At 39.0% G+C, this 27,088-nt stretch overlaps 1 protein-coding gene across 1 annotated transcript; it reads left to right on the top strand.

The window, feature by feature from the left end:
- The first annotated feature begins 9,877 nt into the window (after positions 1 to 9,877).
- plin6 (perilipin 6) lies at positions 9,878 to 14,312 on the top strand. Its single transcript, XM_054622202.1, has 7 exons — positions 9,878 to 9,901; positions 10,102 to 10,300; positions 10,662 to 10,744; positions 11,147 to 11,384; positions 11,774 to 11,952; positions 13,409 to 13,675; positions 13,917 to 14,312. Exons 1-7 carry the CDS (start codon positions 9,878 to 9,880, stop codon positions 14,310 to 14,312), a joined length of 1,386 nt encoding a protein of 461 aa, XP_054478177.1.
- Positions 14,313 to 27,088: the final 12,776 nt, after the last annotated feature.

Here is a 27,088-nt window from a genome sequence, read left to right as displayed (position 1 = left end):
ACACACACACACACACACACACACACACACACACACACACACACACACACACACACACACACACACAAACACACACAAACACACACACACACTGATCATAGGTAAACACCGGCCCCTGTTCACACCTGGTATTGACATGAGTCTCTGGTGATCTGATCTCAAGTGGACCGATCCAGATCAGGTCTCTATCTGCAAATAAACACCAGTTCTGTTTGCTGTCTTTAAACGAGCAGCTGGTAGCAAAGAGAGAAGAAGAAACGAACACGGAAACATTAAGGATTAAAGATAAAAAAAGAAAAAACCTATGAAGTCATCAAACATTTCATTTTGTTTTTGAAGATGTGAATAACTTATTTGACATTCTCGTGAGGAAAGAACCAGAAAGACGCTCAAATCAGGGAGTAAAACATATAAAAGAAATACCCTCAATTGTAAATACCGTTGTCGTGGTAACCATTTAACATGTGACGTCAGGGTTCAGGGTTTAAGGACGTCAGTTGGGTCGACGCAGCTCAGACCACCTCTGAATGTGGTCTGAGGGATCTGATCCCAAAACGTCCTGTGACACAAAGACTCATGTTAACGACAGGTGTGAACGGAACCTCTCTCTCTCTCTCTCTCTCTCTCTCTCATTAGTGGTGCAACGGATCATAAAAACACACAATTCAAATAAGGAAATATAAGACTGTATTAATATTGATTAGAACAGATCTCTTCATTATTAGTGTTAATGATGTGTTATAATCTTAGAGCTAGTGTTAGGAAGTTAAACATCATAATTCATCTCAAATATCTATTTTATATTAATGTGAAAACATCTTCAAACTACTGGATTTATTCTAGTTTATCACCAACACTACATTTTACAGATTACATGTGAACACATCATGATAACGTTATAATTTACCTTCAACCAATACTCATTTTCACTGAACAGAGCCTGAACGCATCATAATGTAACTCAACTGAACCTCTGTTCGTTAGCGGTGCTGCTAACGTTACTAGCTCTCCTGTTGGTTTAAACACAGGTTGGTTGTTTACAATGTAGATCAGAGACTAGAAAAGCATCAATGAAGTCCTGATCTCAACGGTCCGTTACACCACTACTCTCTCTCTCTCTCTCTCTCTCTCTCTCTCTCTTCCATCACAACATTCTAAAGTCTCTAAAAATCCTGCAGTTCTTTGAAACAAGAAGCAAAGGAGCTGTTTTTAAAAGAGAAACCATGAGTCCATCTCCCAGACTGTCCTCGTGTCTCCTGGCTGTCCATCATGTGTAGACGGGGGGAAGGAATGCTCAAATATGATAAAAAAAGAAAAAGATTCCCCTCTTGCTGTTGTTGTCATGCAGTTCATCGCATGTCTGTCCGAAGAGAAAACAAAAAAAAAAAAAAAAAAAAAAGTCCAGATGAAGAACTGCTGACATCACGCTGACTGATTGACAGGAAGAAGACGCAAACTTAAATACTCACTAACTCTGCATTTAACTAATATATCCAAGTATAAGTACTCCTCAGTAGGACCAAGTAAGAAACAAAGCTCCTCCGTCTCGCTCCTCATGATGAAACATCACACATGTTCGGGGGGGTAAAGCGGTCGTTCCAGCCGGCAGCACGATCCCGGTTCTCTCCTCGGTCCTGCAGACTGAACCCTGATCCTGGAGGATCCCTCATCTTCATGTGGATTTACAAACTGCTAACATCTCCCCGACTGAAGACGACTGAAAGATGCTGATGAAAGCAGCTTCAAGCAGACTGAGAGAACATGTAAAATACTCGTTTGTGACAAGACGCTTCATTTACAAAGTAAAACGACAGGAAGCAGCTGTGGCGGCTGAATGAGACCCGGAGGCACTTCATCCACTCGTTATGGTCTGGAATCATTATGGTCTGGAATCATTATGGTCTGGAATCATTATGGTCTGGAATCATTATGGTCTAGACTCATTGTGGTCTGGAATCATTATGGTCTGGAATCATTATGGTCTGGAATCATTATGGTCTAGACTCATTATGGTCTGGAATCATTATGGTCTAGACTCATTATGGTCTGGAATCATTATGGTCTGGAATCATTATGGTCTAGACTCATCGGTCTGGATTCGTTATGTTCTGGACTCGTTAACACAGCAGCTGATTCATCTCCAGGTAACGAGACGATTAAAAAACGTAAAGTAATTTTGTCAAAATATAACAAAATCGGATCTGAAGATGTGGTTTTATTTAAACCAATCATGTTTAATCTCAAAATAAAGAGATAATAAAGTCTGGGTCAGTTTTGCAAAATTGCGGGAACATATAAAAACTTTTTTGTTATTTTCCCCTGGCTGTAATGAACTATTAACTATGTATTAAGTTGTGAATCACTTTAAAAAGTAACTCTGATGTCTTAAGTGTAAGAAATAAAATAATAATAATATTTCCCCTGAAACCAAAATATTCATTCATTTTCAGAATCTTAACCCTTTATGTTTGTTTATATGACGACGATCTGTTGTTTTTTATGAAAAACACTGAAAAAAATAGGATATACTGGGATATAAAAATGATTATCAACAAAATTAAATCTAATACATCGTAGCAACAAACACTACAGAGCTCTACAATGCAGCAGTGATGCCCCTAGTGGACACCAGGAGAATAACAGTACAGCAGTGATGCCCCTAGTGGACACCAGGAGAATAACATGTAGTATCTCTATAATGCAGCAGTGATGCCCCTAGTGGACACCAGGAGAATAACATGTAGTATCTCTACAATGCAGCAGTGATGCCCCTAGTGGACACCAGGAGAATAACATGTAGTATCTCTATAATACAGCAGTGATGCCCCTAGTGGACACCAGGAGAATAACATGTAGTATCTCTATAATACAGCAGTGATGCCCCTAGTGGACACCAGGAGAATAACATGTAGTATCTCTATAATACAGCAGTGATGCCCCTAGTGGACACCAGGAGATGTATTATCTTATAATACAGCAGTGATGCCCCTAGTGGACACCAGGAGAATAACATGTAGTATCTCTATAATACAGCAGTGATGCCCCTAGTGGACACCAGGAGAATAACATGTATTATCTCTATAATACAGCAGTGATGCCCCTAGTGGACACCAGGAGAATAACATGTATGATGCACAAGAGTTCACATTATTATTAAAAAACAAAACACAGTCCCTCCAAAATAAAAGATCTCCTCCCTTCCAGACTTTGCTTGTTACGGTTCACTTAAATGAACACTTTTAGCCAACACATGCTATCAGACTAGCATGCAATGTTCTGGCATTTGAATCCTGGGAGTCGATCTGAAATGGTCGTTAGCGTCGTTAGCCGCCACAGCTCCACCTTCACTTCCTGTCTCTCTCTCTCTCTCTCTCTCCGTCTCATTGTGTGCGTCCTCACTTTCTTTGTCCTCTAACTAACTGTGAAGGTTTCTCCAGATGAAGCTGTTTTCAGTTCGGTGTGTTTTTATAAAGCCCAGTGGATATTTGTGAAAAGTGAGCTTGAAAACGTTTTTTAATATCTCTTGCCATTTTTTTTAAGTTGATCCTCCTTAAACAACATTAACAACGTGAGCAGACGTTAATGTGACTTTGGATCCCGGAGCAGCTTTTATTGTGAAAAGAGGAGGAGGAAGAAGAAGAAGAGTGACTGTTTATTTGTACAGAGATGAAGATGTTTGCTGGTTTCCTTCCCGTCTCATGTCCTCGGAGCTTTCGTGTGTTTGAGCGCCCCCTGCTGTAAACCTGGATGCTAACCTCCGTCTTAGGGTTGTTAACACTAACTGGACGTGCAAATAAAGAAAAACAAGTTAGCCAAGAAGTTATTGATCATGTTTCTGTTCTTTGTCTTAAATATAATGTTTATCTACTGCACAAACATCTACTAATACATTTATATTTACAGTAGTACATGACTAAAGAATTAGAAGTGAGCACGTACTTTATCCTCATGAATAGTAAAGAAATACACAAGTACTGTACTGGAGGACAATTTTGAGGTACTTTTAGATGTAGTGAGTTAGTAAAAAATAGCAAAAACATCTCAGAGGTACATAGTGTACTTTTTACTGTACTACATCTCAGAGATAAATATTGTACTTTTTACTACATTTATCTGACCGCTTTAGTTAATTCTGATTATTCAAATATAATTTAATGAACTAATAAATTATGTATTCTTACATCATCTTATTTTCTGTGTAATTGTAAGATTTGACGCTAGATTGTTGGCTAGTGGACTCACGTTGTGCAACGATGTGGCTGATAATAATAATAATAATTATTATTATTATGATAATAATAATACTACTAATAATTATAATTATTATAATTATTATCATAATAAATAAGGTTATTTATTTAGTATCTGTAAATAAAGATATTTATTTAGAAAGCCTAATTCCATGTTGATGTCAACATTTTTTCAGTCAGAGAACTGGAATGTGTGAAGTCCACAGATTAACCATGTGAAGCATCAGAACCCTTTAAAGGAGAGAACTACTGTCACTGATGGACATCATACAAACGTAGTCCAAACTACAGGTGGCCTACAAACGTAGTCTATAAACTACAGGTGGCCTACAAAAACGTAGTCTATAAACTACAGGTGGCCTACAGACGTAGTCTATAAACTACAGGTGGCCTACAGACGTAGTCTATAAACTACAGGTGGCCTACAAACGTAGTCTATAAACTACAGGTGGCCTACAAATGTAACGAGCAGGATGTAAACATTTCAATGACTTCCTGTGTTTTCATTGAAGGCTGAAAACTGTCCGACTTGATCGCAGTTTTTTTCCAACGCCCTGCTGCTGCTGCCGCTGCTCTCGTCCACTTTCGAGGCGCAGTCAACTCCAACGAATATATCGAATATCTGGTCCATTATCATCCATTCAGAATGTATTTCTGTTTCTTTCTCAGAGTCAAACTCCTCTATAAAATACTTCTTATAAAACTACTTATAATCCTGAATTTAAAATCAACCAGGCTGTCAGAGACGTTTAGCCTTGTCTCTGTCTACAAATATACAGATGATTATTAATACTTATATTTTTTAAATACAATTCTGGCCACACAACCTTTGTTTTGAAAAATACTAAAACACAGAAACGACTCCAAACAACGTAAAAACACCAGAGGAGAAGCTCCTGAGCTCAGCGAGCTTATCGTCCTTCAGTGGGGTTAACAAAGACAAAATAAAGTCAATCTTATATTGTTTTTTATTTACATATTTGATATTTAGTGCCGTGGTGAATACTAAATATGTGGATGGACGACGAGGAGGAGTTTCTGCTCAGCGACACTTTAGAATATGAGGAGATGAAAACACAAGTTTGTGTTATATGAATTATTCAGAGGCCTCAGTGACCTTTAGTAACCCTATCCTGCTGATGAAGACGGGGAATCGGATGGCGTCATCGTTTCCTTTTTACACGTCATCACAAACACAAAGAAACCAGTGTTTTAAAAAATCTACAGGTTAGAAGACTTTTAGAAAAATATACGTTTAAAAAAATATCTCCATACGTGTAGACAGGACCGAATACACACACTTCAATATTTGTCCATCACAAGTCGTCATGGCAACGTTGAACAAAGTTATCTCAGATTTGGTGTCTAAAAGTTTAATAATGATGAGGAGTCAATAAGAGACTGTGAACTTGAGCTGCAGCGAGTTAACGAGCGTTAAACCAGAGTCAGAGCGTCTCAGTCACATGGAGGCCTCACATCAGCACACACTGGGCCCTTCATCAGCTGGACGCCGTGGTTCCTCCCGCCGGCTCTGTCCTCCGGCCTTCTTCAGAGGAAAAACTCCACGCTGGTGATGTTTCGTGGAAACGAGGCGTTCACATGTCTGCCCTGAGAATCCGTCACACTGATCCGTCTGATTACCTTCCAGTGAGGAAACAAGTGACGAGTTGTGTCTTTGAATATTTTCTCAGAACTCATAAAACATCTTTTAAAAAGAGCTGCTGTCTTAACTGATATCATGATGTGAAGCGCCAGATCTGACCTGAGAGCAGCCGTCTGTCTTTGTCCAGAAACTTCAGGTTTAACTTACTGCTGTATTTAGTCGTCATAATTACTCTCATTAATCATCTTTACTAAACCTAACTAAGTATTTCACCATCTTAACTAAACCTAACTAAGTATTTCACATTTTCCTAAGTTTAGCTTTGTCATCCAGAGAAAGGTTCTGGAGCTCGACTGATCTCTTTAAATCTGTGGACATGGTGTCTTTTTAAGTCAACAGACAGTCTTTTTGTCTTTTTGTTCATTATTTTCAGGAGCAGATTATTTGTGGATATTAGATGTTTGATTGTAGATGTGATGTGACATTCATAGAGCGCATTAACATCTTGGCTGCCTGGGGGTGGGGGGGGGGGATTCAGGTGAATTCAGGTCGATCTCTACTGGTTTTTATTTCAAGTGAGTCCTTTATTCTAATGAGGAAACACAGAAAATGTTTTTGTTTTTAATTCATACAGTATGATCATGTTAAGTACGGTAGGTACATCAGGTAGGTGATTTATCTTGTTTATATATGACTGCATCATCTACATAAAGGTGGAGGCAGGAGTCGTTTATGAAAAGCAGAAGACCGAGGATGGAACCCTGAGGAACACCCATTCTGTTGTTTACAGGTGAGATGTGGAAGGTGTGGCCATATTTTTACTTTAGAACATTAAATAAGAGCACTACCCTCATCACCAGGGTGTGAAGAGTGTTACAATGTGATATCTACTTAAGTTAGCATGCTAACCAGCTAGCCCCAGATCGTCCTGTGTTGTAATACCACAGTTAACCTGGAGAGGCGATGGTGAGTCACTGTAATGTCCAGTCTGTCCTCAGTCCACCATGAGAGGACGGAGACGTAGAGCTGCCTGAGGACTCGTCAATAAAACGTCTACGGTTCGTTAATAGTTTGTTTATTGGATTTAATCTGTCACAGTAATGATGGAGGTGAAGGAAGGAAGTGGGAGGATTTTTCTTGGTCCACTTTCACAGAAGGTTATTAGTTTAACATGAAAGTAGTGAAAAACACTACTGGTTCAAGTATGGTTAAAAATATTTCACATAAAAATGTAATTCATATTAGTAAGTTTTCATGTCGGTTACAGAGTCAGTGTGTCAGTTTTCTGCGCAGACGTCACTGTGATGAATAAGTTTAGTGGAAGATAACTAAACGTGTGTGTGTGTGTGTGTGTGTGTGTGTGTGTGCTTCTGCTCAATGACTTCATTGAGTATTAATTGATTGGTCGCTCACAGAACGACCGATTCATCAGCCACCATCACCGATGACATCACAGCGCTCTGCAGCCAATCAGGTCACCACTTTCAACCTCAGAAAAAAATAAATACTCTGACTCTTTATGAGCAGGTCTGTTTGAGTCTTCATCATCGTCCTCATCACTCAGCTTCATCGACTCTTCAGCCTCTCTGATGGGGTAAGACTCTGACTTAAATCTGAAATGATTCATATTTATTATATGTTTATTTCAATGACTACAAACTATAAAATGTGTTTGATATCATTTTCTGAATAACTTTTTAGTTTTGGACAAAATGAGACATTTGGAAAATAATATATATATTTTTTTTTCTGACCGTTTGACCTAAAAATCAAATACTTAAAAAATAATCAGCTAATTATTTATAGCTTTATTAACCTGTATTAACCCCTCTGAGATTCAAGATGATTTTCAAAATTAAATCTGAAAATACTTATTTCAGCCTCAAATAACTTCTAATAAAGGATTTTAAATATAAAATATATTTTTTTAACTTTTTTTTTTTAATTTAAGAATCAACCTGCAAATTTTTCTAACATTTCCCATCATTTAAATTCATAAATATCCCAAAATGAATTGTTCGACTGTTCACATTTTGTGCCGTTTCTTTTTTTCCCATCAGCCTTTTGGGTGTGGCGTCAGTATTCCTTCTGGAAGTTTCTTTGATTTTTAGAGTTTATAATCTTTGATGTGACTTGATGACCTTTAAGAGGATTTTGTCTCTTTAAAATATGATGAAATCAGTTTTTTTAGCATCTCAGTTTAAAAAGAGTTTATTTAGTTTTAGGAGAATTTAATACTACAGATTTCACTCAATGTTTTACTGAAAGTTTCAGTTTAGTCTCACTCACAATATTTATCCGCGTCATCGTCTTTTATCTTTAATAATTTTTTACAGTGTTTTATTTACATCAATGTTTTAAAAAATGACTGTGTGGTATTAGTACTTTTACTGTAAGAGAATATTTCTACTGTGTAGTATTAGTAATTTTAATGTCATAGATTTCCTTTATTGTGTGGTATTATACTTTTACAGTATTGGAGTATTTTTACAGTTTGGTATTTGTACTTATACTACAACAGAGTATTTCTACTGTGTGGTATTAGTACTTTTACAGGAACAGATTGTTTGTAGATAAATACTTCAAATACTACTACAAATACTCCTAAAACTGCTAATACTACAAGTAATACCACTAATAATGCCTCTGATACTGATACTAATATTTCCACCTTGAGAGTCTGGAGCCTCAGAGTACGTTTATATAAATACTGCAAACACCATTGATACTAATACTGTGACTACCGCTGCTATTACTGATAGACTCTTGCAGAGTCTGGAGCCACAGAGTACATGTAGATAAATACTGTGCATACTGCTGATACTAATACTACTATACTATAAATACTTCTACTGAATGAGGGTTGTGTGTCTGGCGGTTGGTTTATCAAACGGTAGAAGCTGATTTTCATGCTGGTTTTGATCCGAACAGAGAAGATCTTTGTGGAGGTTTAATCAGCTGACTGCCTCATGTTAAAGTCTGAACCTCATTATGAGGTTTCACTCCTCATGATGATGTCTGAACCTCATACTGAAGTCTGGACCTCATGATGAAGTCTGGACCTCATACTGAAGTCTGGACCTCATGATGAAGTCTGGACCTCATACTGAAGTCTGAACCTCATTATGAGGTTTCACTCCTCATGATGAAGTCTGGACCTCATGATGAAGTATGGACCTCATACTGAAGTCTGGACCTCATACTGAAGTCTGGACCTCATGATGAATTCTGGACCTCATGATGAACCTCATACTGAAGTCTGGACCTCATGATGAAGTCTGGACCTCATACTGAAGTCTGGACCTCATGATGAAGTCTGGACCTCATACTGAAGTCTGGACCTCATGACCTCATGATGAAGTCTGGACCTCATACTGAAGTCTGGACCTCATGATGAAGTCTGGACCTCATACTGAAGTCTGGACCTCATGATGAAGTCTGGACCTCAATGAAGTCTGGACCTCATGATGAAGTCTGGACCTCATGGACCTCATATGAAGTCTGGACCTCATGATGAAGTCTGGACCTCATGATGAAGTCTGGACCTCATACTGAAGTCTGGACCTCATGATGAAGTCTGGACCTCATGATGAAGTCTGGACCTCATGATGAAGTATGGACCTCATACTGAAGTCTGGACCTCATGATGAAGTCTGGACCTCATGATGAAGTATGGACCTCATACTGAAGTCTGGACCTCATGATGAAGTCTGGACCTCATGATGAAGTCTGGACCTCATGATGAAGTATGGACCTCATATGATGAAGTCTGGACCTCATGATGAAGTCTGGACCTCATACTGAAGTCTGGACCTCATGATGAAGTCTGGACCTCATGATGAAGTCTGGACCTCATGATGAAGTCTGGACCTCATACTGAAGTCTGGACCTCATGATGAAGTCTGGACCTCATGATGAAGTCTGGACCTCATGATGAAGTATGGACCTCATGATGAAGTCTGGACCTCATGATGAAGTCTGATCTCTGGTCTGTTTGTTCCTCCTCAGATTTGGTGAAGGAGAAATGTCGGAGCGTCAACATCATGAGGTAACTTCTTCTGCTTCTGGAAGTTAACTAGCTGATCAAAAACAGATGGAATCATGTTCCTCATGTTAATGTCACCTCTGTTTTTACAAACCAAACAATCAATCGATTAAATGAGGAAATAATCAGCAGATTAATTCATGATGAAAATATGTTGAGGATCAGAGTACTTCTACATGCAGTATTGTCCCGCTGTGTTTCAGACCAGTGCCGTGCTCAGGGTTTCCAGCCTCCCATTGGTCAGCTCGGCGCTGCAGTCGGTGACATCAGCGTACTCAGAGGTCAAAGGTCGTTACCCTCTGCTGCGTCTGATGGGAGGAGTCGCTGAGGTCGGCGTCCGCAGCGTCTCCCACGTCGCCATGACGAGAGCTACGCCCCTCCTCCAAAGTCTGGAGCCGCAGAGTACGTGTATATAAATACAGCAAATACTACTAGATTCTCCTAAAACTGCCAATACTACAAGTAAAACCACTAATACTGAAACTATTATTGCCATATGAAGAGTGTGGAGCCTCAGAATATGTGTATATAAATACTGCAAATACTACTGATAATACTTCTACTATACTACGACTAATAGCACTAATACTGCTGTTAAAACTGCTACTGACAGACTCCTGTGTCATTTCTATGAATACTCCTGCTATTCATTCAACTGCTAGTACAGCTACTACTTCTACTACTACTTATGCCACTAGTGCCGATTCTGCGACTACTTCTAATACTGCTAGTCCTCCTCATACTTGTACCTGTACTCTTTCAGTTGAGGTTGCCAACAGTTTTGCTCTCGTTGGTCTCGACCGTCTGGAGAAAAACTTCCCGATCCTGAACCAATCAACGGACGAGGTTCGCTCTACTTTAATATCTAATAACTATCGATTGATCAACAGGATCATTATGTCTCATACCTATGTATTGATAGACAGGTTTATTGATCACCCAGGCTCTTTTGATTCTTTTAAAATCTCGTTTATATAAATATCTGCTTTCTGCTCGTGTCCTCTCTGGTCTTTACTTTCATTCGTCCAGCTTCGTTCTCTTTATTCGCTGTTTTCTCTTTCTCTGTGATCAGCTGCTTAATCAATAAGCTTGATTGAGAATATGAATCCTGCAGACTGTTTGTAGATCAGTTTCTATGACAAACAGCTGATCCACTGTTTCCATGGTGACCAGCTGTTCTTTAGATTAGCAGCAGCTCCGTCCTGACTAAACACAGACTCTAAAGGGGCGTGGCCTCCTCGTCCTCAGGTGCTGGGTCACCTGAAGGACGCCTTCTTCCTGACGCTGGACGACGTGCAGCTGTGGGTGGTGGACGGTGTGGACGTGGCGATGGATCAGCTGGAGCGTCTGTCCGACGCCGCGCTGACCGCCGTCCGGCTGCTGCAGGACACTCAGGTGGGCCGGGCCGCCGCGTGGGGGCTGGACGACGTGCTGAGCCGTCTGGAGGATGCCAGCACCCACTACCTGCCCCTCCCTCCCACGCTGCGTGAGTACAGGGGCATTCTGGGTAACCAAGGTCAGGACTTTCAGAATAAAAGCTGAAATGAATTTCCCGGAGACGTCTTTGACTCCACGTCCATCAGTTTGTTTCAGACATTTGGTGAAGAGAAGCTGCTTCCTGTTGACACATAGATGTGTTTATGTTATGACATATAATATACATTTATTTAGCCTATAGAGACCCCTAGTGGAAGAAAACTACATGTTGTATCTGTAAAGAATATATCTACTGATGTTTGATGTGTGTTGAAATAGGCTCCGGGTTAAACTGATGATGATGATGATGATGATGATGATGATGATGATGATGATGATGATGATTACGATGATGAATGATCTGGACCGCAGTAAGGATCAGAGTGTTTATGTCGTCAGGTCGTGAGTGGGAGATGAGGGTCCATGAGTACGAGGATGAGGATGAGGATGAACCCGGTTTATGGACGAGGATCCGAAGCCTCCTGCTGAGTCTCAGCCTGCAGCTCTACCACCGACTGATGAAGGTCAGGGAGCAGCTGGAGGGAGCCGTGAGGACGCTGGGGGACGCCATGGACAAGGTGAGACAGAGGTCTTCTTCTTCTTCTTCTTCTTCTTCTTCTTCTTCTTCTTCTTCTTCTTCTTCTTCTTCTTCTTCTTCTTCTCCTTCTTCTTCTTCTTCTTCTTTTCATTCTTCTTCTTCTCCTTCTTCTTCTTTTCGTTCTTCTTCTTCTCCTTCTTCTTCTTCTCCTTCTTCTTCTCCTTCTTCTTCTCCTTCTTCTTCTTCTTCTCTTCTTCTTCTTCTTCTTCTTCTTCTCCTTTTTCTTCTTCTTCTTCTTTTCGTTCTTCTTCTTCTTCTTCTTCTTTTCGTTCTTCTTCTTCTCCTTCTTCTTCTTCCTCTTCTTCTTCTTCTTCTTTTCGTTCTTCTTCTTCTCCTTCTTCCTCTTCTTCTTCTTCTTCTTCTTTTCGTTCTTCTTCTCCTTCTCCTTTTTCGTCTTCCTCTTGTTCTTTTTTCTCCTTCTTGTTCTTCTTCTCCCCTTTCTCGTTCTGATGGTCAAACACAACATGAATCTAAACTGATGTCATCACTCCCCAGCTTCTCCTCTTCCTCGTGTTCACACACATGTAGAAAAAGACAATGAACATCAACGTCTCAATGGGAGCAAATAAAAACTCAAGTTTAATAATGTTGAGATGATTGTCAGAGTGACGAATGTTTCCGTTTTTATGAATCCTGATAGAAATCTGAACACAAACAGTTGGTGTTTGTGTTCAGATTTCTTTGTGAATAAAGACACACTGTCTCCATTCACCCTGATCAGACACAGATTAATTGATTACACATTGATTGACTCGTGACTGTCAGGAGCTTCTATAACAGAACCCTAAGGAGATCACAGAAACCGCATGAGAACGATCAAAAAGCTGTTAGCTCGGGGCTAGGCTAACTGTTAGCATGAGGCTAGGTTAACTGTTAGCTTGAGGCTAGGTTAACTTTTAGCTTGAGGCTAGGTTAACTGTTAGCTTGAGGCTAGGTTAACTGTTAGCTTGAGGCTAGGTTAACTGTTAGCATGAGGCTAGGTTAACTGTTAGCATGAGGCTAGGTTAACTGTTAGCTTGAGGCTAGGTTAACTGTTAGCTTGAGGCTAGGTTAACTGTTAGCATGAGGCTAGGTTAACTGTTTCCTCTGTAACTCCTTCTGCCGTCATGACAACTGGACAAATATAACACATGATTTGTTTGGTTGTCATCTATTTTCACCAGTCGGGTAAGAAGTGAAACTACTGCATTTTCCAGCTGAGCCAAGAGGCTTTTTCAGCGATTGAGAGTTTATTTATCTTCAGATGTTGGAGGATTTTTTTCTCAACACATTAAGGAACACTTTGTTGTCAGTTTATCAGAAAACAGCACTTTACTTTTATTTAAATTAGTGAATTTTAGAACAATGAGATTTGCTGCAGGTGAGCTGATGATCATGTTGTCAGAGCCAATCAGCAGCCTGGTTGTTTAATGGTTGACCTGCTCTGTCTCCTGCAGGTTGGTCTGGGTCGGGTCCTGGAGCTGGTCGGCGAGCTGCTGCAGTATCTTCAGGGTCTCATGATGGCGTTGGTGCTCCGAGCAGAGCGTCTCCGAGAGCTGGCGCTGAACGGGGTCAGAGGTCAGGCCCTCATGTTGGCCGAGCTGCGTCCCGTACGTCAGATAAGAGAGCTGCCGGTTCTGATCCAGCAGCTGCTGGGAGACCTGCAGGAACTCACCAAGATCCTCCTGCAGCTGGTGATCAACGCCACGCCGCTCTACAACATAGTGAGACATCTGAGACACACCTGGGCTTTGATCTGATACCTGATAACCTCATAACATGATTTAAGATAAATTCCAGCTTGTGTCAGATTATCATCAGTAGATAAATAAAATCATTTGTTATTAATGTGAAGTGAGGTCTAACCCGTTGGATTAGCTACGCTAACGGTCTATGTGCTAAACTAGGCTAAAGCTCTCCAGAAGCTATCGCTGGACATAATCTGAAGACGACCTTGTGTTTCAGCTCCAGCAGCCGTCGGCTCAGGAGGTGGAGGACTTCCTGAACCAGGAGGACACAACCGGCGACAGTTCGTCCCGCCGCAGCTCCAGCAGCAGCCTCTTCCTGAAGGCGATGGACGGACGTCCCCGCCGCCGCCGTAGTCTCTACTCCCGCGCCAGCCGAGGCCCCCAGAGCCCCGACCCCCCCAACGGTCGCCGCCGCTCCAGCCTGAAGGACCTCCCGGCCCTGGAGGTGGAGGACCCGCCCTCGATCCCTTCCGACAGCGTCGTCCGGCGCCGGCCGTCCTCCACCGAGCTGCTCCTCGCTCCGCTCAAACAGTTCGTCGCTCAGAGCCAGAAGGCCTTCGAGTACCTGAGCCCCAACTCCGTCGACAACGCCACGGAGGCAGACGACTCCTAAACGCCACGCTGAGGTCTCTGATCCACCACAAACCGCCGTTGCAGGTCGCGCCCCCAACCAATCACAACCTCCCGTCTCCGTCCCCGACGGCGAGACGTTTCTGCCTCGGCTGGTGTTGGTTTGTTCGTACTCGTTCACCAACAGAACCATCACAAAATTAGTTTAGCGTTTCATAAATATGCAGGTTTTATTTTACTGGAACAAACTTTAAGTCTCCCATTGAAGCGTAACTTTCATTTTAAGGATTAATATATATGTATAAATATATATATATATATAATATATATAAACACTACATGACAACGTGTTTTATGAACAAACGTATACATATTTGTCAGCCACATCTCTTGGCTTTCATCCATCACACTGTCATTGGAGTCAATGAGAAGTGGCTGAAAGCTTTGCAATTTTATTTTTAAGTCAAATTACTGATGTCAGTTTACAGTGATGACGACTTCTTCTTCTTCTTCTTCTTCTTCTTCTTCTTCTTCTTCTTCTTCTTCTTCTTCTTCTTCTTCTTCTTCTTCTTCTTCTGCTTCCATCAATCATTAAAATACTTATAATATTGCTTCACATGAAGACGGTTAGATATTTATAAAAACAACACTGAGTTAACTTGTCAGAATATTTGCTGCCATTTATTCACATCCTGGTTATTATTTCTCTCCGCTTCAAAGATTTTTAATGTTTTCTGTCCGTGTTTCTGAACTGTTGATTTGTTTCATCTCTAATTAATTTAGAATATTTTAAATATTTGCGGATTATCTGAACTGAAAAGTGACAAACAAATATCAATTCCAATATATTATAATATTTATTATCTAAGCAGTTTGTGTCTCCATATAAAGAATGACGTGTTTCTGTATCGACTGTTTCAATAAAGCTTTCAGACTCTGCAGCTTCACTTCACTTCGTCTTTGTCACAAATAAGAACTGACCTTTGATCATTTAGCTTTTAAGTTAGAAAAAAGACAAAACAACACAGTCATTCTCAACATGTGAAGTTACACATCTGGTTCATAACATCTGCAGGTTTTAACATGTTTTCTATGTAATAATCAGTCAATATATATCAACTGATTATCACAGATCTGAAAGGTTTTTAATCAGATCTCATACAAACTGAGGATCACCAGTTTTTATCGAGTCACGTGTTGATTACAGATTCAACATCAGCGCCCCCTACAGGCTGCAGTGTTACAACTAACATTATAATTTAAAGGTACATCATCTGAGGAGCAGCACCAACGTTTTCTCACAATGAAAAGACTAACATGCTAAAGTTTAGCAGGTGTTAGCATGTTATTTTTGTTATTATAATAATCAGATAGCATAATAAATGATGTGTACTTTTATACTTTAAGTACATTTTCTTGATTATACTCTTAGGTTGTTTTAATGTAATTATATTGTAGTATTTGTACATTTTCTGAAGTAAACGTTGTGAGTTCTTCCTCCTCGTCGGGTTTTAGAGCCCAGCTGACAGAAATGTAAATAAATGGATAAAAGAGAAGAATTTAATCTGTAAATCCTCCGTATTTAAATATAAAATGTGTCTTCAGTCCTCATTTGTTTAGAGGACGCGTTGCTCCTTAATCAGAATTATCATAATTACAAAACCAATCAAATATCTCCAGTGTTCCGGTTAATGTAAACCTCCAGCGGTGTGCTTTGACACGTCAGACTTTATTTATCTGTGATTGGTCACGAGGTCTGCTGGACGAGTTCAGACGCTTTACATCTGAAGTCACTTCATGTTTGAATAAATCATCAGAACTTCTCTCTGCTTGGTTCCACTAAGACCTTTAACCAAATTACTTTAAATAACACGTCTGGACTTTTTACCTTTGATGATGAAGAAGATGATGATGATGATGATGATGATGATGAAGAGGATGATGAAGATGATGGTGGGAGTGACAGAGGAACACGTTTATAAAGTTTCCCTGACGGACAGCGACAGACTGAAGCTCCTCACATCAGGTACGTTAAACTTCTGAATTCAACTTTATCTGTTAAATATCATCAATTATTACTTTATCTTAATATCATTACAGAATATGCTTTTAATGGATACAAACCTGTCAATTTCATCTCATTAGATTATTTCCTCTATTAATTGATTTATTGTGATAACATCAGAAAATAGTTATGATGGGTTTATGTTTTGAAGGTTGAGATTTAGTTTAATTTAACGTCACTTGTTTATATTTTTAGGAATATTACACGAGGACAAACATGCAATTAAGAACAGAATAACAACCACCAGCTGAAACCAACAGAATAAGGGAAATTAAACAAAAAAACTTTCTCATCCCCTTGATGGACTTGAATTATTTTCTTTGAAAGTTATAATAACTCAAAATACTTTTGGGACAAATATATATAAGTAAAATACTTTATTTCTTGACTTTAAAGAAATCCCTTCTATCATTTTCTGTCAATATGCATCATCCAAAACACAAAATAATCTCCAAGCTGAGCCGCAGAAGTATAAAACTGTTTAATAAGGTCATGAAACTGGAGCTGAATTATATTCTGTAATATTTAATTAGTTTAATATTTACTGAGTTTAATATTGATTTAGTTTAATATTTACTGAGTTTAATATTCATTTAGTTTAATATTTACTGAGTTTAATATTTATTTAAGGCAGCATGGTGGTGTCGTTAACACGGTTCTGTGAGGAGTTTGCATGTTCTCCCCGTGTCAGCGTGGGTTCTCTCCGGGTTCTCCGGCTTCCTCCCACAGTCCAAAGACATGCAGCTTAGGTTCATGAAGACTCTAAACTGCCCGTAGGTGTGAATGTGAGCGTGAGTGGTTGTCTGTCTATATATGTCAGCCCTGTGACAGACTGGAGACCTGTCCAGGTGAACCCCGTCCAGGTGAACCCCGTCCAGGTGACCCCGTCCCCCGTCCAGGTGAACCCTGCCTTCACCCATTGACAGCTGAGATCGGCTCCAGCATCCCCGCGACCCTTAACTGGATAAGCAGGTTACGGATGAATGAATGAATGAATGAATGAATGAATGAATGAATGAATGAATGAATATTTATTTAGTTCAATATTATTTAGTTCAATATTATTTAGTTTAATATTTATTTAGTTTAGTATTTATTTAGTTTAGTATTTATTTAGTTATGTATTTGTTTAGTTTAATATTTATTTAGTTTAATATTTATTTAGTTTAATATTTATTTAGTAGTTTAGTATTTATTTAGTTTAGTATTTATTTAGTTATGTATTTGTTTAGTTTAATATTTATTTAGTTTAATATTTATTTAGTTTAATATTTATTCTGTGTTGCTGTGTAGCAACAAGACTGTAAAGCCTTGTGCAACAGCACATAGTATATCATCCTGCAGGCTTCTTCTTCTTATCCTCCATCTTCCGTACAAAAGTTTGGCTTACAGCGTTGCCAACACATGCATCAAAATACATGAAATCGTGCGGCCTGATCGGAAATCGCGCGCTATGACTTTTCTCAGAGATTCGCCTAACGGTTTCCATGGAATCCACGAAAAACGGAGAGAAATTTCCCCATAGAGATGAATGCATTTTGGGAGTGAAGAGAGTTAAAAAACACTCAACTTTGGGCCCAGACTGATTCGTCATACTCATAAAAATGATTTGAAGTTTTAAATGTTAACAAAGCTCTGGACTATATTCGGACAAATGGGCATTTTGAAAGCTAGCACAGATTTCATGACTTCAGAATTTAAGTTTCAGGAAAATTTAAGCCTTTTTCAGATTTTATAATGGGTGTGTATTGGATGGAATGTTCAGACTTTGAGTGCGTGATGTCATCGCCAGAGTGGAGATGAGCTGTAAAATCTCTGTAAAACAACTTGCTCATATCTAAATAATTTTCATGATATACCATTTTGTGGTAAAAACGTAGGAAATAATGTGCTGGTCATAGACATGCATCTATGGAATCAATCAGACTTACACATTTGACTCCGTGTGCCTGAAAGCAAAATTAACTCCAACCAACTGCTCCGTCAAATCTGACGTCAATTTCTCAAAGAAAGCAGATTGTAACAGTTTTCTAATCTGCTCTGAAGCTCACATTTTTTAAACAACAAACATAAAAAGTACATCTCTGCGTTCGTCAGAGTCTTATCTCTGTGATGATATCAATATGTTGTCCTTTGGAATGGTCTTACGATTAGGGGAAGGTGTTTGACAGCTAGTCTTTTACTAAATAAATGTCTACTCTCTTAATTAGTCTACCTCTCCACCCAGGTGCTCCAATCACAACCAGTGACACACACGCACGTATCTTTGTTGATAATATTATTTATGCGATTGGACTTGGTTTTTTTTTCAAATGTACCTCAAATTAACCCCAAACTAACCCTAAATGAACCCCATTGATACAGCTGTCTCAGAACTGTTGTATGTAACGTCTTCGGGCAGCAGCAGCCGCAGTCAGAATTTCTTGAGAAATTTTCTAGTTTAGTTTAGTATTTATTTATTCATTCATTCATTCATTTTTGTAACCTGCTTATCCAGTTAAGGGTCGGAGGGGTGCTGAAGCCGATCTCAGCTGTCAATGGGTGAAGGCAGGTATTTATTTAGTTCAGTATTCATGAAGTTTCTGTGAGGTACGTCGTTACATAAAACAAAACTGAATAATTACAAAGATGTTTAATTCTGATGATAGCTGCTGCTATATTGGGATTTATGATGATGATGATGATGATGATGATGATGATGGTGATGATGTGATGATGATGATGATGATGATGATGATGATGATGATGATGATGATGATGATGATGATGATGGTGATGATGATGATGATGGTGATGATGATGTGATGATGATGATGATGATGATGTGATGATGATGATGATGATGATGATGATGATGATGGTGATGATGATGTGATGATGATGATGATGGTGATGATGATGATGATGATGATGATGATGATGATGATGATGATGATGATGATGATGATGATGGTGATGATGATGATGATGATGATGATGATGATGATGATGGTGATGATGATGATGATGATGATGATGATGATGATGATGATGGTGATGATGATGATGATGATGATGATGATGATGATGATGATGATGATGATGGTGATGATGATGATGATGATGATGATGATGATGATGATGATGATGATGATGGTGATGATGATGATGATGATGATGATGATGATGATGATGATGATGATGTGATGATGATGATGATGGTGATGATGATGATGATGATGATGATGATGGTGATGATGATGTGATGATGATGAGGATGATGATGTGATGATGATGATGATGGTGATGATGATGATGATGATGATGATGATGATGATGATGATGATGATGATGATGATGGTGATGATGATGATGATGATGATGATGATGATGTGATGATGATGAGGATGATGATGTGATGATGATGTGATGATGATGATGATGATGTGATGATGATGAGGATGATGATGTGATGATGATGATGATGGTGATGATGATGATGATGATGATGATGATGGTGATGATGATGATGATGATGATGATGATGATGATGATGATGATGATGATGATGATGATGATGATGATGATGATGATGATGGTGATGATGATGATGATGTGATGGTGATGATGATGTGATGGTGATGATGATGTGATGATGATTATTGTGATGATGATGATGATGATGATGATGATGATGATGAAGAAGATGATGAAGATGATGATGATGATGAAGGTAAAGATGATCTTGTTGGGTCTTCACAGACTTGCAGCCATGAGGAGAAGTGGACTGATATTCTTGCTGCTGTCAGGTCTGTGAACTCACTCTGATTCAAACGTAAACTTTATTCGTACAAACAGGACAGAACATTAACACTCGGAATAAATATGAAGCTTCTGAGCAGCAAACACATCCAGAATGTTTTTAACAGAACATTTTGAAGTTGCCAAAGAACTTTTTTACATGTTTCTACAAGTGATATATATTTCAGTGTCCACATATTGTTTTTAATGGTGCCCTTCAGGAGGACTGTGTGAGGATGATGTGTTTAAGGACAGTTGGTTCTGTCTCCTGTCCCTCAGGTTGGGTTCTGGTCCGAACCCTTCCGTCCGTCGGTCCGGTCAGACATTACAACATGGTTGAGGTGGCGATGAACTGGACCGAGGCTCGGGATCACTGCAGGGAGAAGTTCACAGACCTCGCCACCATCGAGGATTCAACCCAAAACAAGGCGGTCCAGGAGCTGGTGGGGGTCGGACAGTTCTGGATCGGACTCTACAACAGCAGCTGGAAATGGTCTCATGGGAACCGCGACCTAACCGAGACCTCGTTCACCAACTGGGCCCAGGACGAGCCCACACAGCTATGCACAGCCATCAGTGACCTCGGGACCTGGTTTAGCAGAGACTGTGCAAATCTGTTTTATACGATGTGTTGGAACGGTGAGGCGGATCTCGACCCAGTTCTGACATGAACCCGCTACACGTTTACCTCACAGATAATAACCCGTCTTCCCTCTTTCAGCTGAAACGAACAGCCATGTCGTGTTCAGGGGAGTGGCGACCTGGTCCCAGGCTCAGGGCTACTGCCGGTCCCTGTTCACGGACCTGAGCAGCATCATGAGTCCGGAGGAGAACCAGGAGGTCCACAGGGTTCTGCTGAACACCTATGGGCTCCATTATCCGACCGACTTCCTCTGGATCGGTCTGCACAAATACGTCTGGTCCTGGTCGGGCCGCAGCTCCTCCACCTTCAGGCAGTGGGGGACTCAGCAGGACGGCGAGGACCTGGACTGTGTGACGATGGACCAGAGCGGGGACTGGGTCGCCGCCCCCTGCAGTAACAAATACTTCCCCATCTGTCACAAAGGTGAGTCCGGCTCTCAGAGTCCGATCCAGTCGGTTCTGGGTCCGAGTCCATCCGCTCTCTTGGTTTTATTTTTTTCCTGCAGAAGTCCTGCCGTCGGCGTTGAGGTCACTGAAGGTCCGGCTGAGCGGAACATCTGGAGACCCGAACGACCCGGCAATGCAGGACGCCATCCTGCTGCAGGTCAGAGGTCGAGTCCTCGCGGCCGTTTAGTCTTTCACGTTATGACGCTGGATCCTCATTTATTTTGATATTAATACTCCAAAATATATATAAAACTCTCCGAAACAAAATCCATAATTAGTTTGTTAAGAGATAAACATTCAGTAAGTTTATGCAGATATTAATATTAACAATGATTAATGTTCTCTACACTCTGCAGCTGGAGAGGATCAGATCTATATAGATCTATATAGATCTATAGAGATCTATATAGATAGAATTCTTTATTTCCTCTTTTCTTTCTTTTATCTTTCCTCCTTCCTTGCTCTCCTTCTGTACTCATTCCTTTCCTTCCTTCTTCTTTTCTTCCTTTCCTCCTTCCTTTATTTTCTAAAACCTTTCTTTCCTCCTTCCTTGCTTTCCTTTTGTCCTCATTCTTCTTTCCTTTCATCTTTCCTTCTTTTTTTCTTTCCTCCTTCCTCTCTTTTGTCTCTCCTCATTTCTTCATTTCCTCTTTCCTTTCTTTCTTTAATCCTTTCCTTTTTTCTTTCCTCCTTCCTTGCTTTCATTCCTTCTGTCCTCATTCCTTTCCTCCTTTATTTCTTCATTCCTTACTTTCTTTCTTTCTTTCCTTGCTTTCTCTTTTCTTTCAGACTGAATCTGTGTCTGGAAGACAAGTAAAAGAAAAGTCTGCAGCAGCACCTAGTGGACGCTGAAGGAACTGCAGGAATAAAAACCTTTTTTCACCACTAATAATAATAATAATAGTATATTATATATTATTAATAGCATTAATAATAGATGATCAGTGATCAGTGATCTGACGTTAATGAGGTCTGTAAACTGTTCCAGCTGAAGGAGAAACTGATGGAGGCGGGGATCGGGGAGGAGGTGAAGCTGAGATGGAAGAGGCAGCCGGATGGGAAGGTTTTCCACAGAGCTGTAGGAGGAGGAGCATGAGGAGGAGGAGCAGGAGGAGGAGGAGCAGGAGGAGGGAGGGCAGGAGGAGGAGGAGCAGGAGGAGGAGGAGAGGAGGATGAGGAGGAGGAGCAGGAGGAGGAGGAGCAGGAGGAGGAGCATGAGGAGGAGGAGCAGGAGGAGGAGGAGGAGCAGGAGGAGGAGGGCAGGAGGAGGAGGGCAGGAGGAGCAGAGGAGGAGGAGGAGGAGGAGGAGGAGGAGGAGGAGGAGGAGGAGGAGGAGCATGAGGAGGAGGAGGAGGAGGAGGAGGAGGAGGAGGAGGAGGAGGGAGGGAGGAGGAGGGAGGAGGAGGAGGAGGAGGAGGAGGAGGAGCAGGAGGAGGAGGAGGAGGAGGAGGAGGAGGAGGAGGAGGAGGGAGGAGGAGGAGGAGGAGGAGGAGCAGGAGGAGGAGGAGCAGGAGGAGGAGGAGGAGGAGGAGGAGGAGGAGGAGGAGGAGGAGGAGGAGGAGGAGGAGGAGGAGGAGGAGGAGGGAGGAGGAGGAGGAGGAGGAGGAGGAGGAGGAGGAGGAGGAGGAGGAGCAGGAGGAGGAGGAGGAGGAGGAGGAGGAGGAGGAGTCTGTCTGTGACATTAAAGTCGTGTAACCAGGGATCAAAGGATATCTGTTATTAGGTCATAATCAATGAATTGATCATTATTATTATTATTATTATTATTATTATTATTATTATTATATTTGTTTTTGATTGAAGCCGGTGTTTCAACTTAATGTTTTACTCTGAAATGTGTATTCAGAGATAGAAAAGTACAAACCTCAACACTATCACTAATAAATTATTATTATTATTATTGTTATTATTTTTATTGTTATTATTAACATGATTTCTATTATAACATTTCTTATTATTTTTTCTTATTATTATTTTCTTATTATTATTTACATTATTTCATCTTGAACCTGCAAATGCTTTTACAGAAATATTACTTTACATTTTTTTCCTGTCATTCCACTAAATAATTAATGGACTAATTGATAAATAAAAACTAATTTATTAAAGTAAAAATTCATAACAGACTGATGGTTTCAGTTGTACCCAACAATGTTGGGGAATTTGTGTTAGAAATATGAATTCATAAAGTTACTTAACTTTCAGATGTAAGGAAGTAGAGGAGAAGGAAATACTTTAGTAAAGTACAAGTACCTCGAATTTGTACTTCTGTACAGTAAATGTTTTTAGTTACACCGCTGCTCCTGTTTTTACTGTTTTGGAGTCAAAGGTCAAAGGTCAAAGCTGTCATCAAACAGCATCATCTGTTCAGGTTCAAACCTTTAGTGAGTGAATGTTAACATCAGTGATTAACCCTTTAACGTGTTCTTAAGTGAAGTTATCTCTTTTTTATTTTATTCTGTAAACCGTCGACTCAAACAAACAAACATCTGAAGCGCTTTGTTTTTCAGTGTTTCTTAACAAATAGTTCTCTGGACTCTGATTGGTTCCTTCTCTCATTTATTGGAGGAGAGAACGTAAATATAGAATATTGATTATTGAGTCGTTCACACTGAACACATGAGGCTGATCACAGTTTTATTAGTGAGAAGAAGGACTGAAGTGACTCCGTTATATTTGGTTCAGAGACCAAAGCACTACAATTTATTAGTACAAAAACTAGGTATAAAAATATCCATGTAAAGTTTATGTTTGTGCTCTAAAATTTAACATAAAAACAATTAATTCATAACATGCAGTCTGAACTAAACTTGATAAAATCTGTGTATGGAAGACCAAATATGACTTATCGAAACGTTAATAAATGAAGAATAACAAAGTGTTTATATAAAAAAGAATATAATTGGCATAAAATGATTTTCACATTCAAATCATTTCCTGTCAAATTTTTAAGAATTAATATTTTTTTAATATTTTATTTCTTCTTGTATTTTGTAGATTTATGCTTAATTTTAATGCCAATTTATATCAATTTATTTACCAAATTAATTATAATTTTACTGACATTTTTTAAGATAAAGAAGGTAAAGAAAGTATTTACCACTTTCTCTATGGATATTAATTTAATTCTGTTTACTTATTTCCCGCTGCATTTGATAATTCTGGTCCTTTCCTTTAATTTATTATAATTTCCATTTAACTTATTTATCAGGTTTCTTCTATAACTGGTCCGTCTTAATATTTCTCAAGTTCTTTGTGTATTTTATATATTTATTTCTTAATTAAACACTTGTCTTTTGTGTTTTGTGAAATAAAAAATAATTTATTTACAAGTTTTTCTTTCACACATTTTAATTTATGTTTCACATTTACTTCACATTTTCTCTTCTAAGTTTTTGTATTTAATTTTAAAAGTATTTCAGTTTCCAGTTTCTTCATCTTTTTTATTTCTGCTGAATGTAATTTACTTATTTCTCAGATTATTAATGATTCTACTCATTGATTAATTGATTAATTCATTTATTATATATTTTTAATTTCTAATAATTCATATTTGTTCTTCAGTCCGTTCAGATTCAATAACAGATTGAAGGCTGAAACTCATCTGTGACACAAACATTCTTTGAATATCATGTTATCACTCTTCTTCTCTTGTTTCTGTGCGTCTTCCTGTCTCACTGTTGCCCTGCAGCGCCCCCTGTGGTCCAGATAGGTGTAGTGGTACCTGGCTCAGGTGTGTCTGGGATTTCAGGTGTGTATGTGGTTTCAGGACTCAGGTGGACTCAGGTGGACTCAGGTGTTTTGCATGTGTTATCAGGTGTGTTGCAGGTAGACTCAGGTGGACTCAGGTGGTCTCAGGTGGACTCAGGTGGTCTCAGGTGGACTCAGGTGGTCTCAGGTGGTCTCAGGCGTGTTGCAGGTTTCACATGAGGAGGCAGCCACAGGTGATGTTCTTCTCTTTGTGGGTGGAGTCGAACAGCTGGACGGCCTGTTTGTTGATCAGAGTCCAGAAGTTCTCAAAGGAGATGCTCTGACCGGCCTTGACCCCCATCTGGTCCAGGACCTGACCCAAACCCTCTTCAGTCTCCACATGCTGCAGACAGGACACAGGAAGTGAGTCAGCAAAGCTACACATGGAATCAGTTAACAAAATAAAGCTGACGGACAAAAACAGGAAACATGACCATCAATGACTCAATTATATTATATAATATTATATTATATTATAAAATGTTATATTATATTATATTAAATTATATTATATTTGATTATATTGTATTACATTATATCATATTATATTATATTTTATCATTAGTTTTTTATAGTATAGGCAATTATATCATAATATAGTATTATATGATATATAAAATAATATTATATTATATTACATTACATTATATCATAAAATGTTATATTAAATAAAATAAAATAATATTATAAATTATTATATTATATTATAAAATGTTATATTATCACATATTATATTATATTAGATAGTACATTATATTAGTTTTTATAGTATAGGAAACTATATAATAATATAGTATTATATTATGATATATAAAATAATATTATATAAAACTATATTATATTATAAATTATAATATAGTATATCATTTTATAGTATGATATATTTTATCATATTATATTATAGTATTACATATAATAGCACTCTATAGTGCATAATATTTATTCATTTATTTATATTTATTAAAACACATTATTTTAGTTTAAAAAACGAGTGGGCAGTGAAATATGAATATTGTGTTAAAGGTGTAACAATAAAGCACTGCATTCATAATCCTTCAGACGTAGACTTTAGTTATTGATTATTGATTGACCTTGGCGAAACCCGGCAGCTGTTTTGAGATCATGTTCTGGAACTGAGTTGTGTTCATGGTCGGCCCGTCATCTGCAGCTTCATGGAACTCTGTGACCAAGGTGTTGATGGCCAGCTCCAAGTCTGAGTACTGAGACAAGAACGTGATACAGATACTCATCATGATCAGAAATCAATGATCAATAATCATTAAAAAAAGAGGTTTTCAGGATCAGATCATCAGTTTTTAAGAGAATCAACTGTGTCATCACCAATCAGCAGCACAAGGCCTTCAGTAAAAGTACTAATACCACAGAGTAGAAAGTCCTGCATTCAAAAAGTACAAAAGCATTAGTATATAGTAAAGTACCACATGTATAAGTACTTATTATGCAGAAATATTTATATTAGCTCATTGTATTAACTGTAAAACTTGCTCATCACTTTAAAGGTGGAGTCCATTTAAATTAATTTATATACTCTGTAAAAATACATCATAATTTATTAATTACTACGATCAGATAAATGTAGTGAAGTTAAAAGTACAATGTGTACAATACAACAATGTACTACAGTAGAAGTATAAAGTGCCAGAAAATAGAAATACTAATAAAAGTTCACTGAAGCAGCAGCGCTTGTGACTGGACTTACTGATAACTTATTATCTCATAATCATGAATATTCTTGTTATTTTAAGGTGTGACTCTTTTTCAAACACTGAGTGACTCACTATGTCAACACAGGATATTTGTACTTCCTCACAGTCTGTCAGCCAATCAGAAACAAGAGCTCTGGTTTGTTTTCCTTTAATCTGAAACGTTCATATTGAGCTGAAGTGTTTCAGTTAATCGTCTACATGAAGAACAGACGAAGTGATGACGAGATCAAACAACGTCCAATACCATCGGTGGAGGCACAACTTCCTGGTCCGACCTGTGATGTCATAAGACCCAGAAATACGTTTTCCCCATAGACTTCAATTGAATATCTCTTATTTAAATTATTAAATAATAATGTAAAAAGCTGAATCCAGAGTTATTTTCCGTCCTCTGTACATGTGGATGAG

Source organism: Anoplopoma fimbria, chromosome 20 (genome assembly GCF_027596085.1).
Source record: "Anoplopoma fimbria isolate UVic2021 breed Golden Eagle Sablefish chromosome 20, Afim_UVic_2022, whole genome shotgun sequence".
NCBI classification, from domain to species: domain Eukaryota; kingdom Metazoa; phylum Chordata; class Actinopteri; order Perciformes; family Anoplopomatidae; genus Anoplopoma; species Anoplopoma fimbria.
Note: the sequence above shows the minus strand (reverse complement) of the source record. Positions and strands in the feature narration are given on the sequence as shown.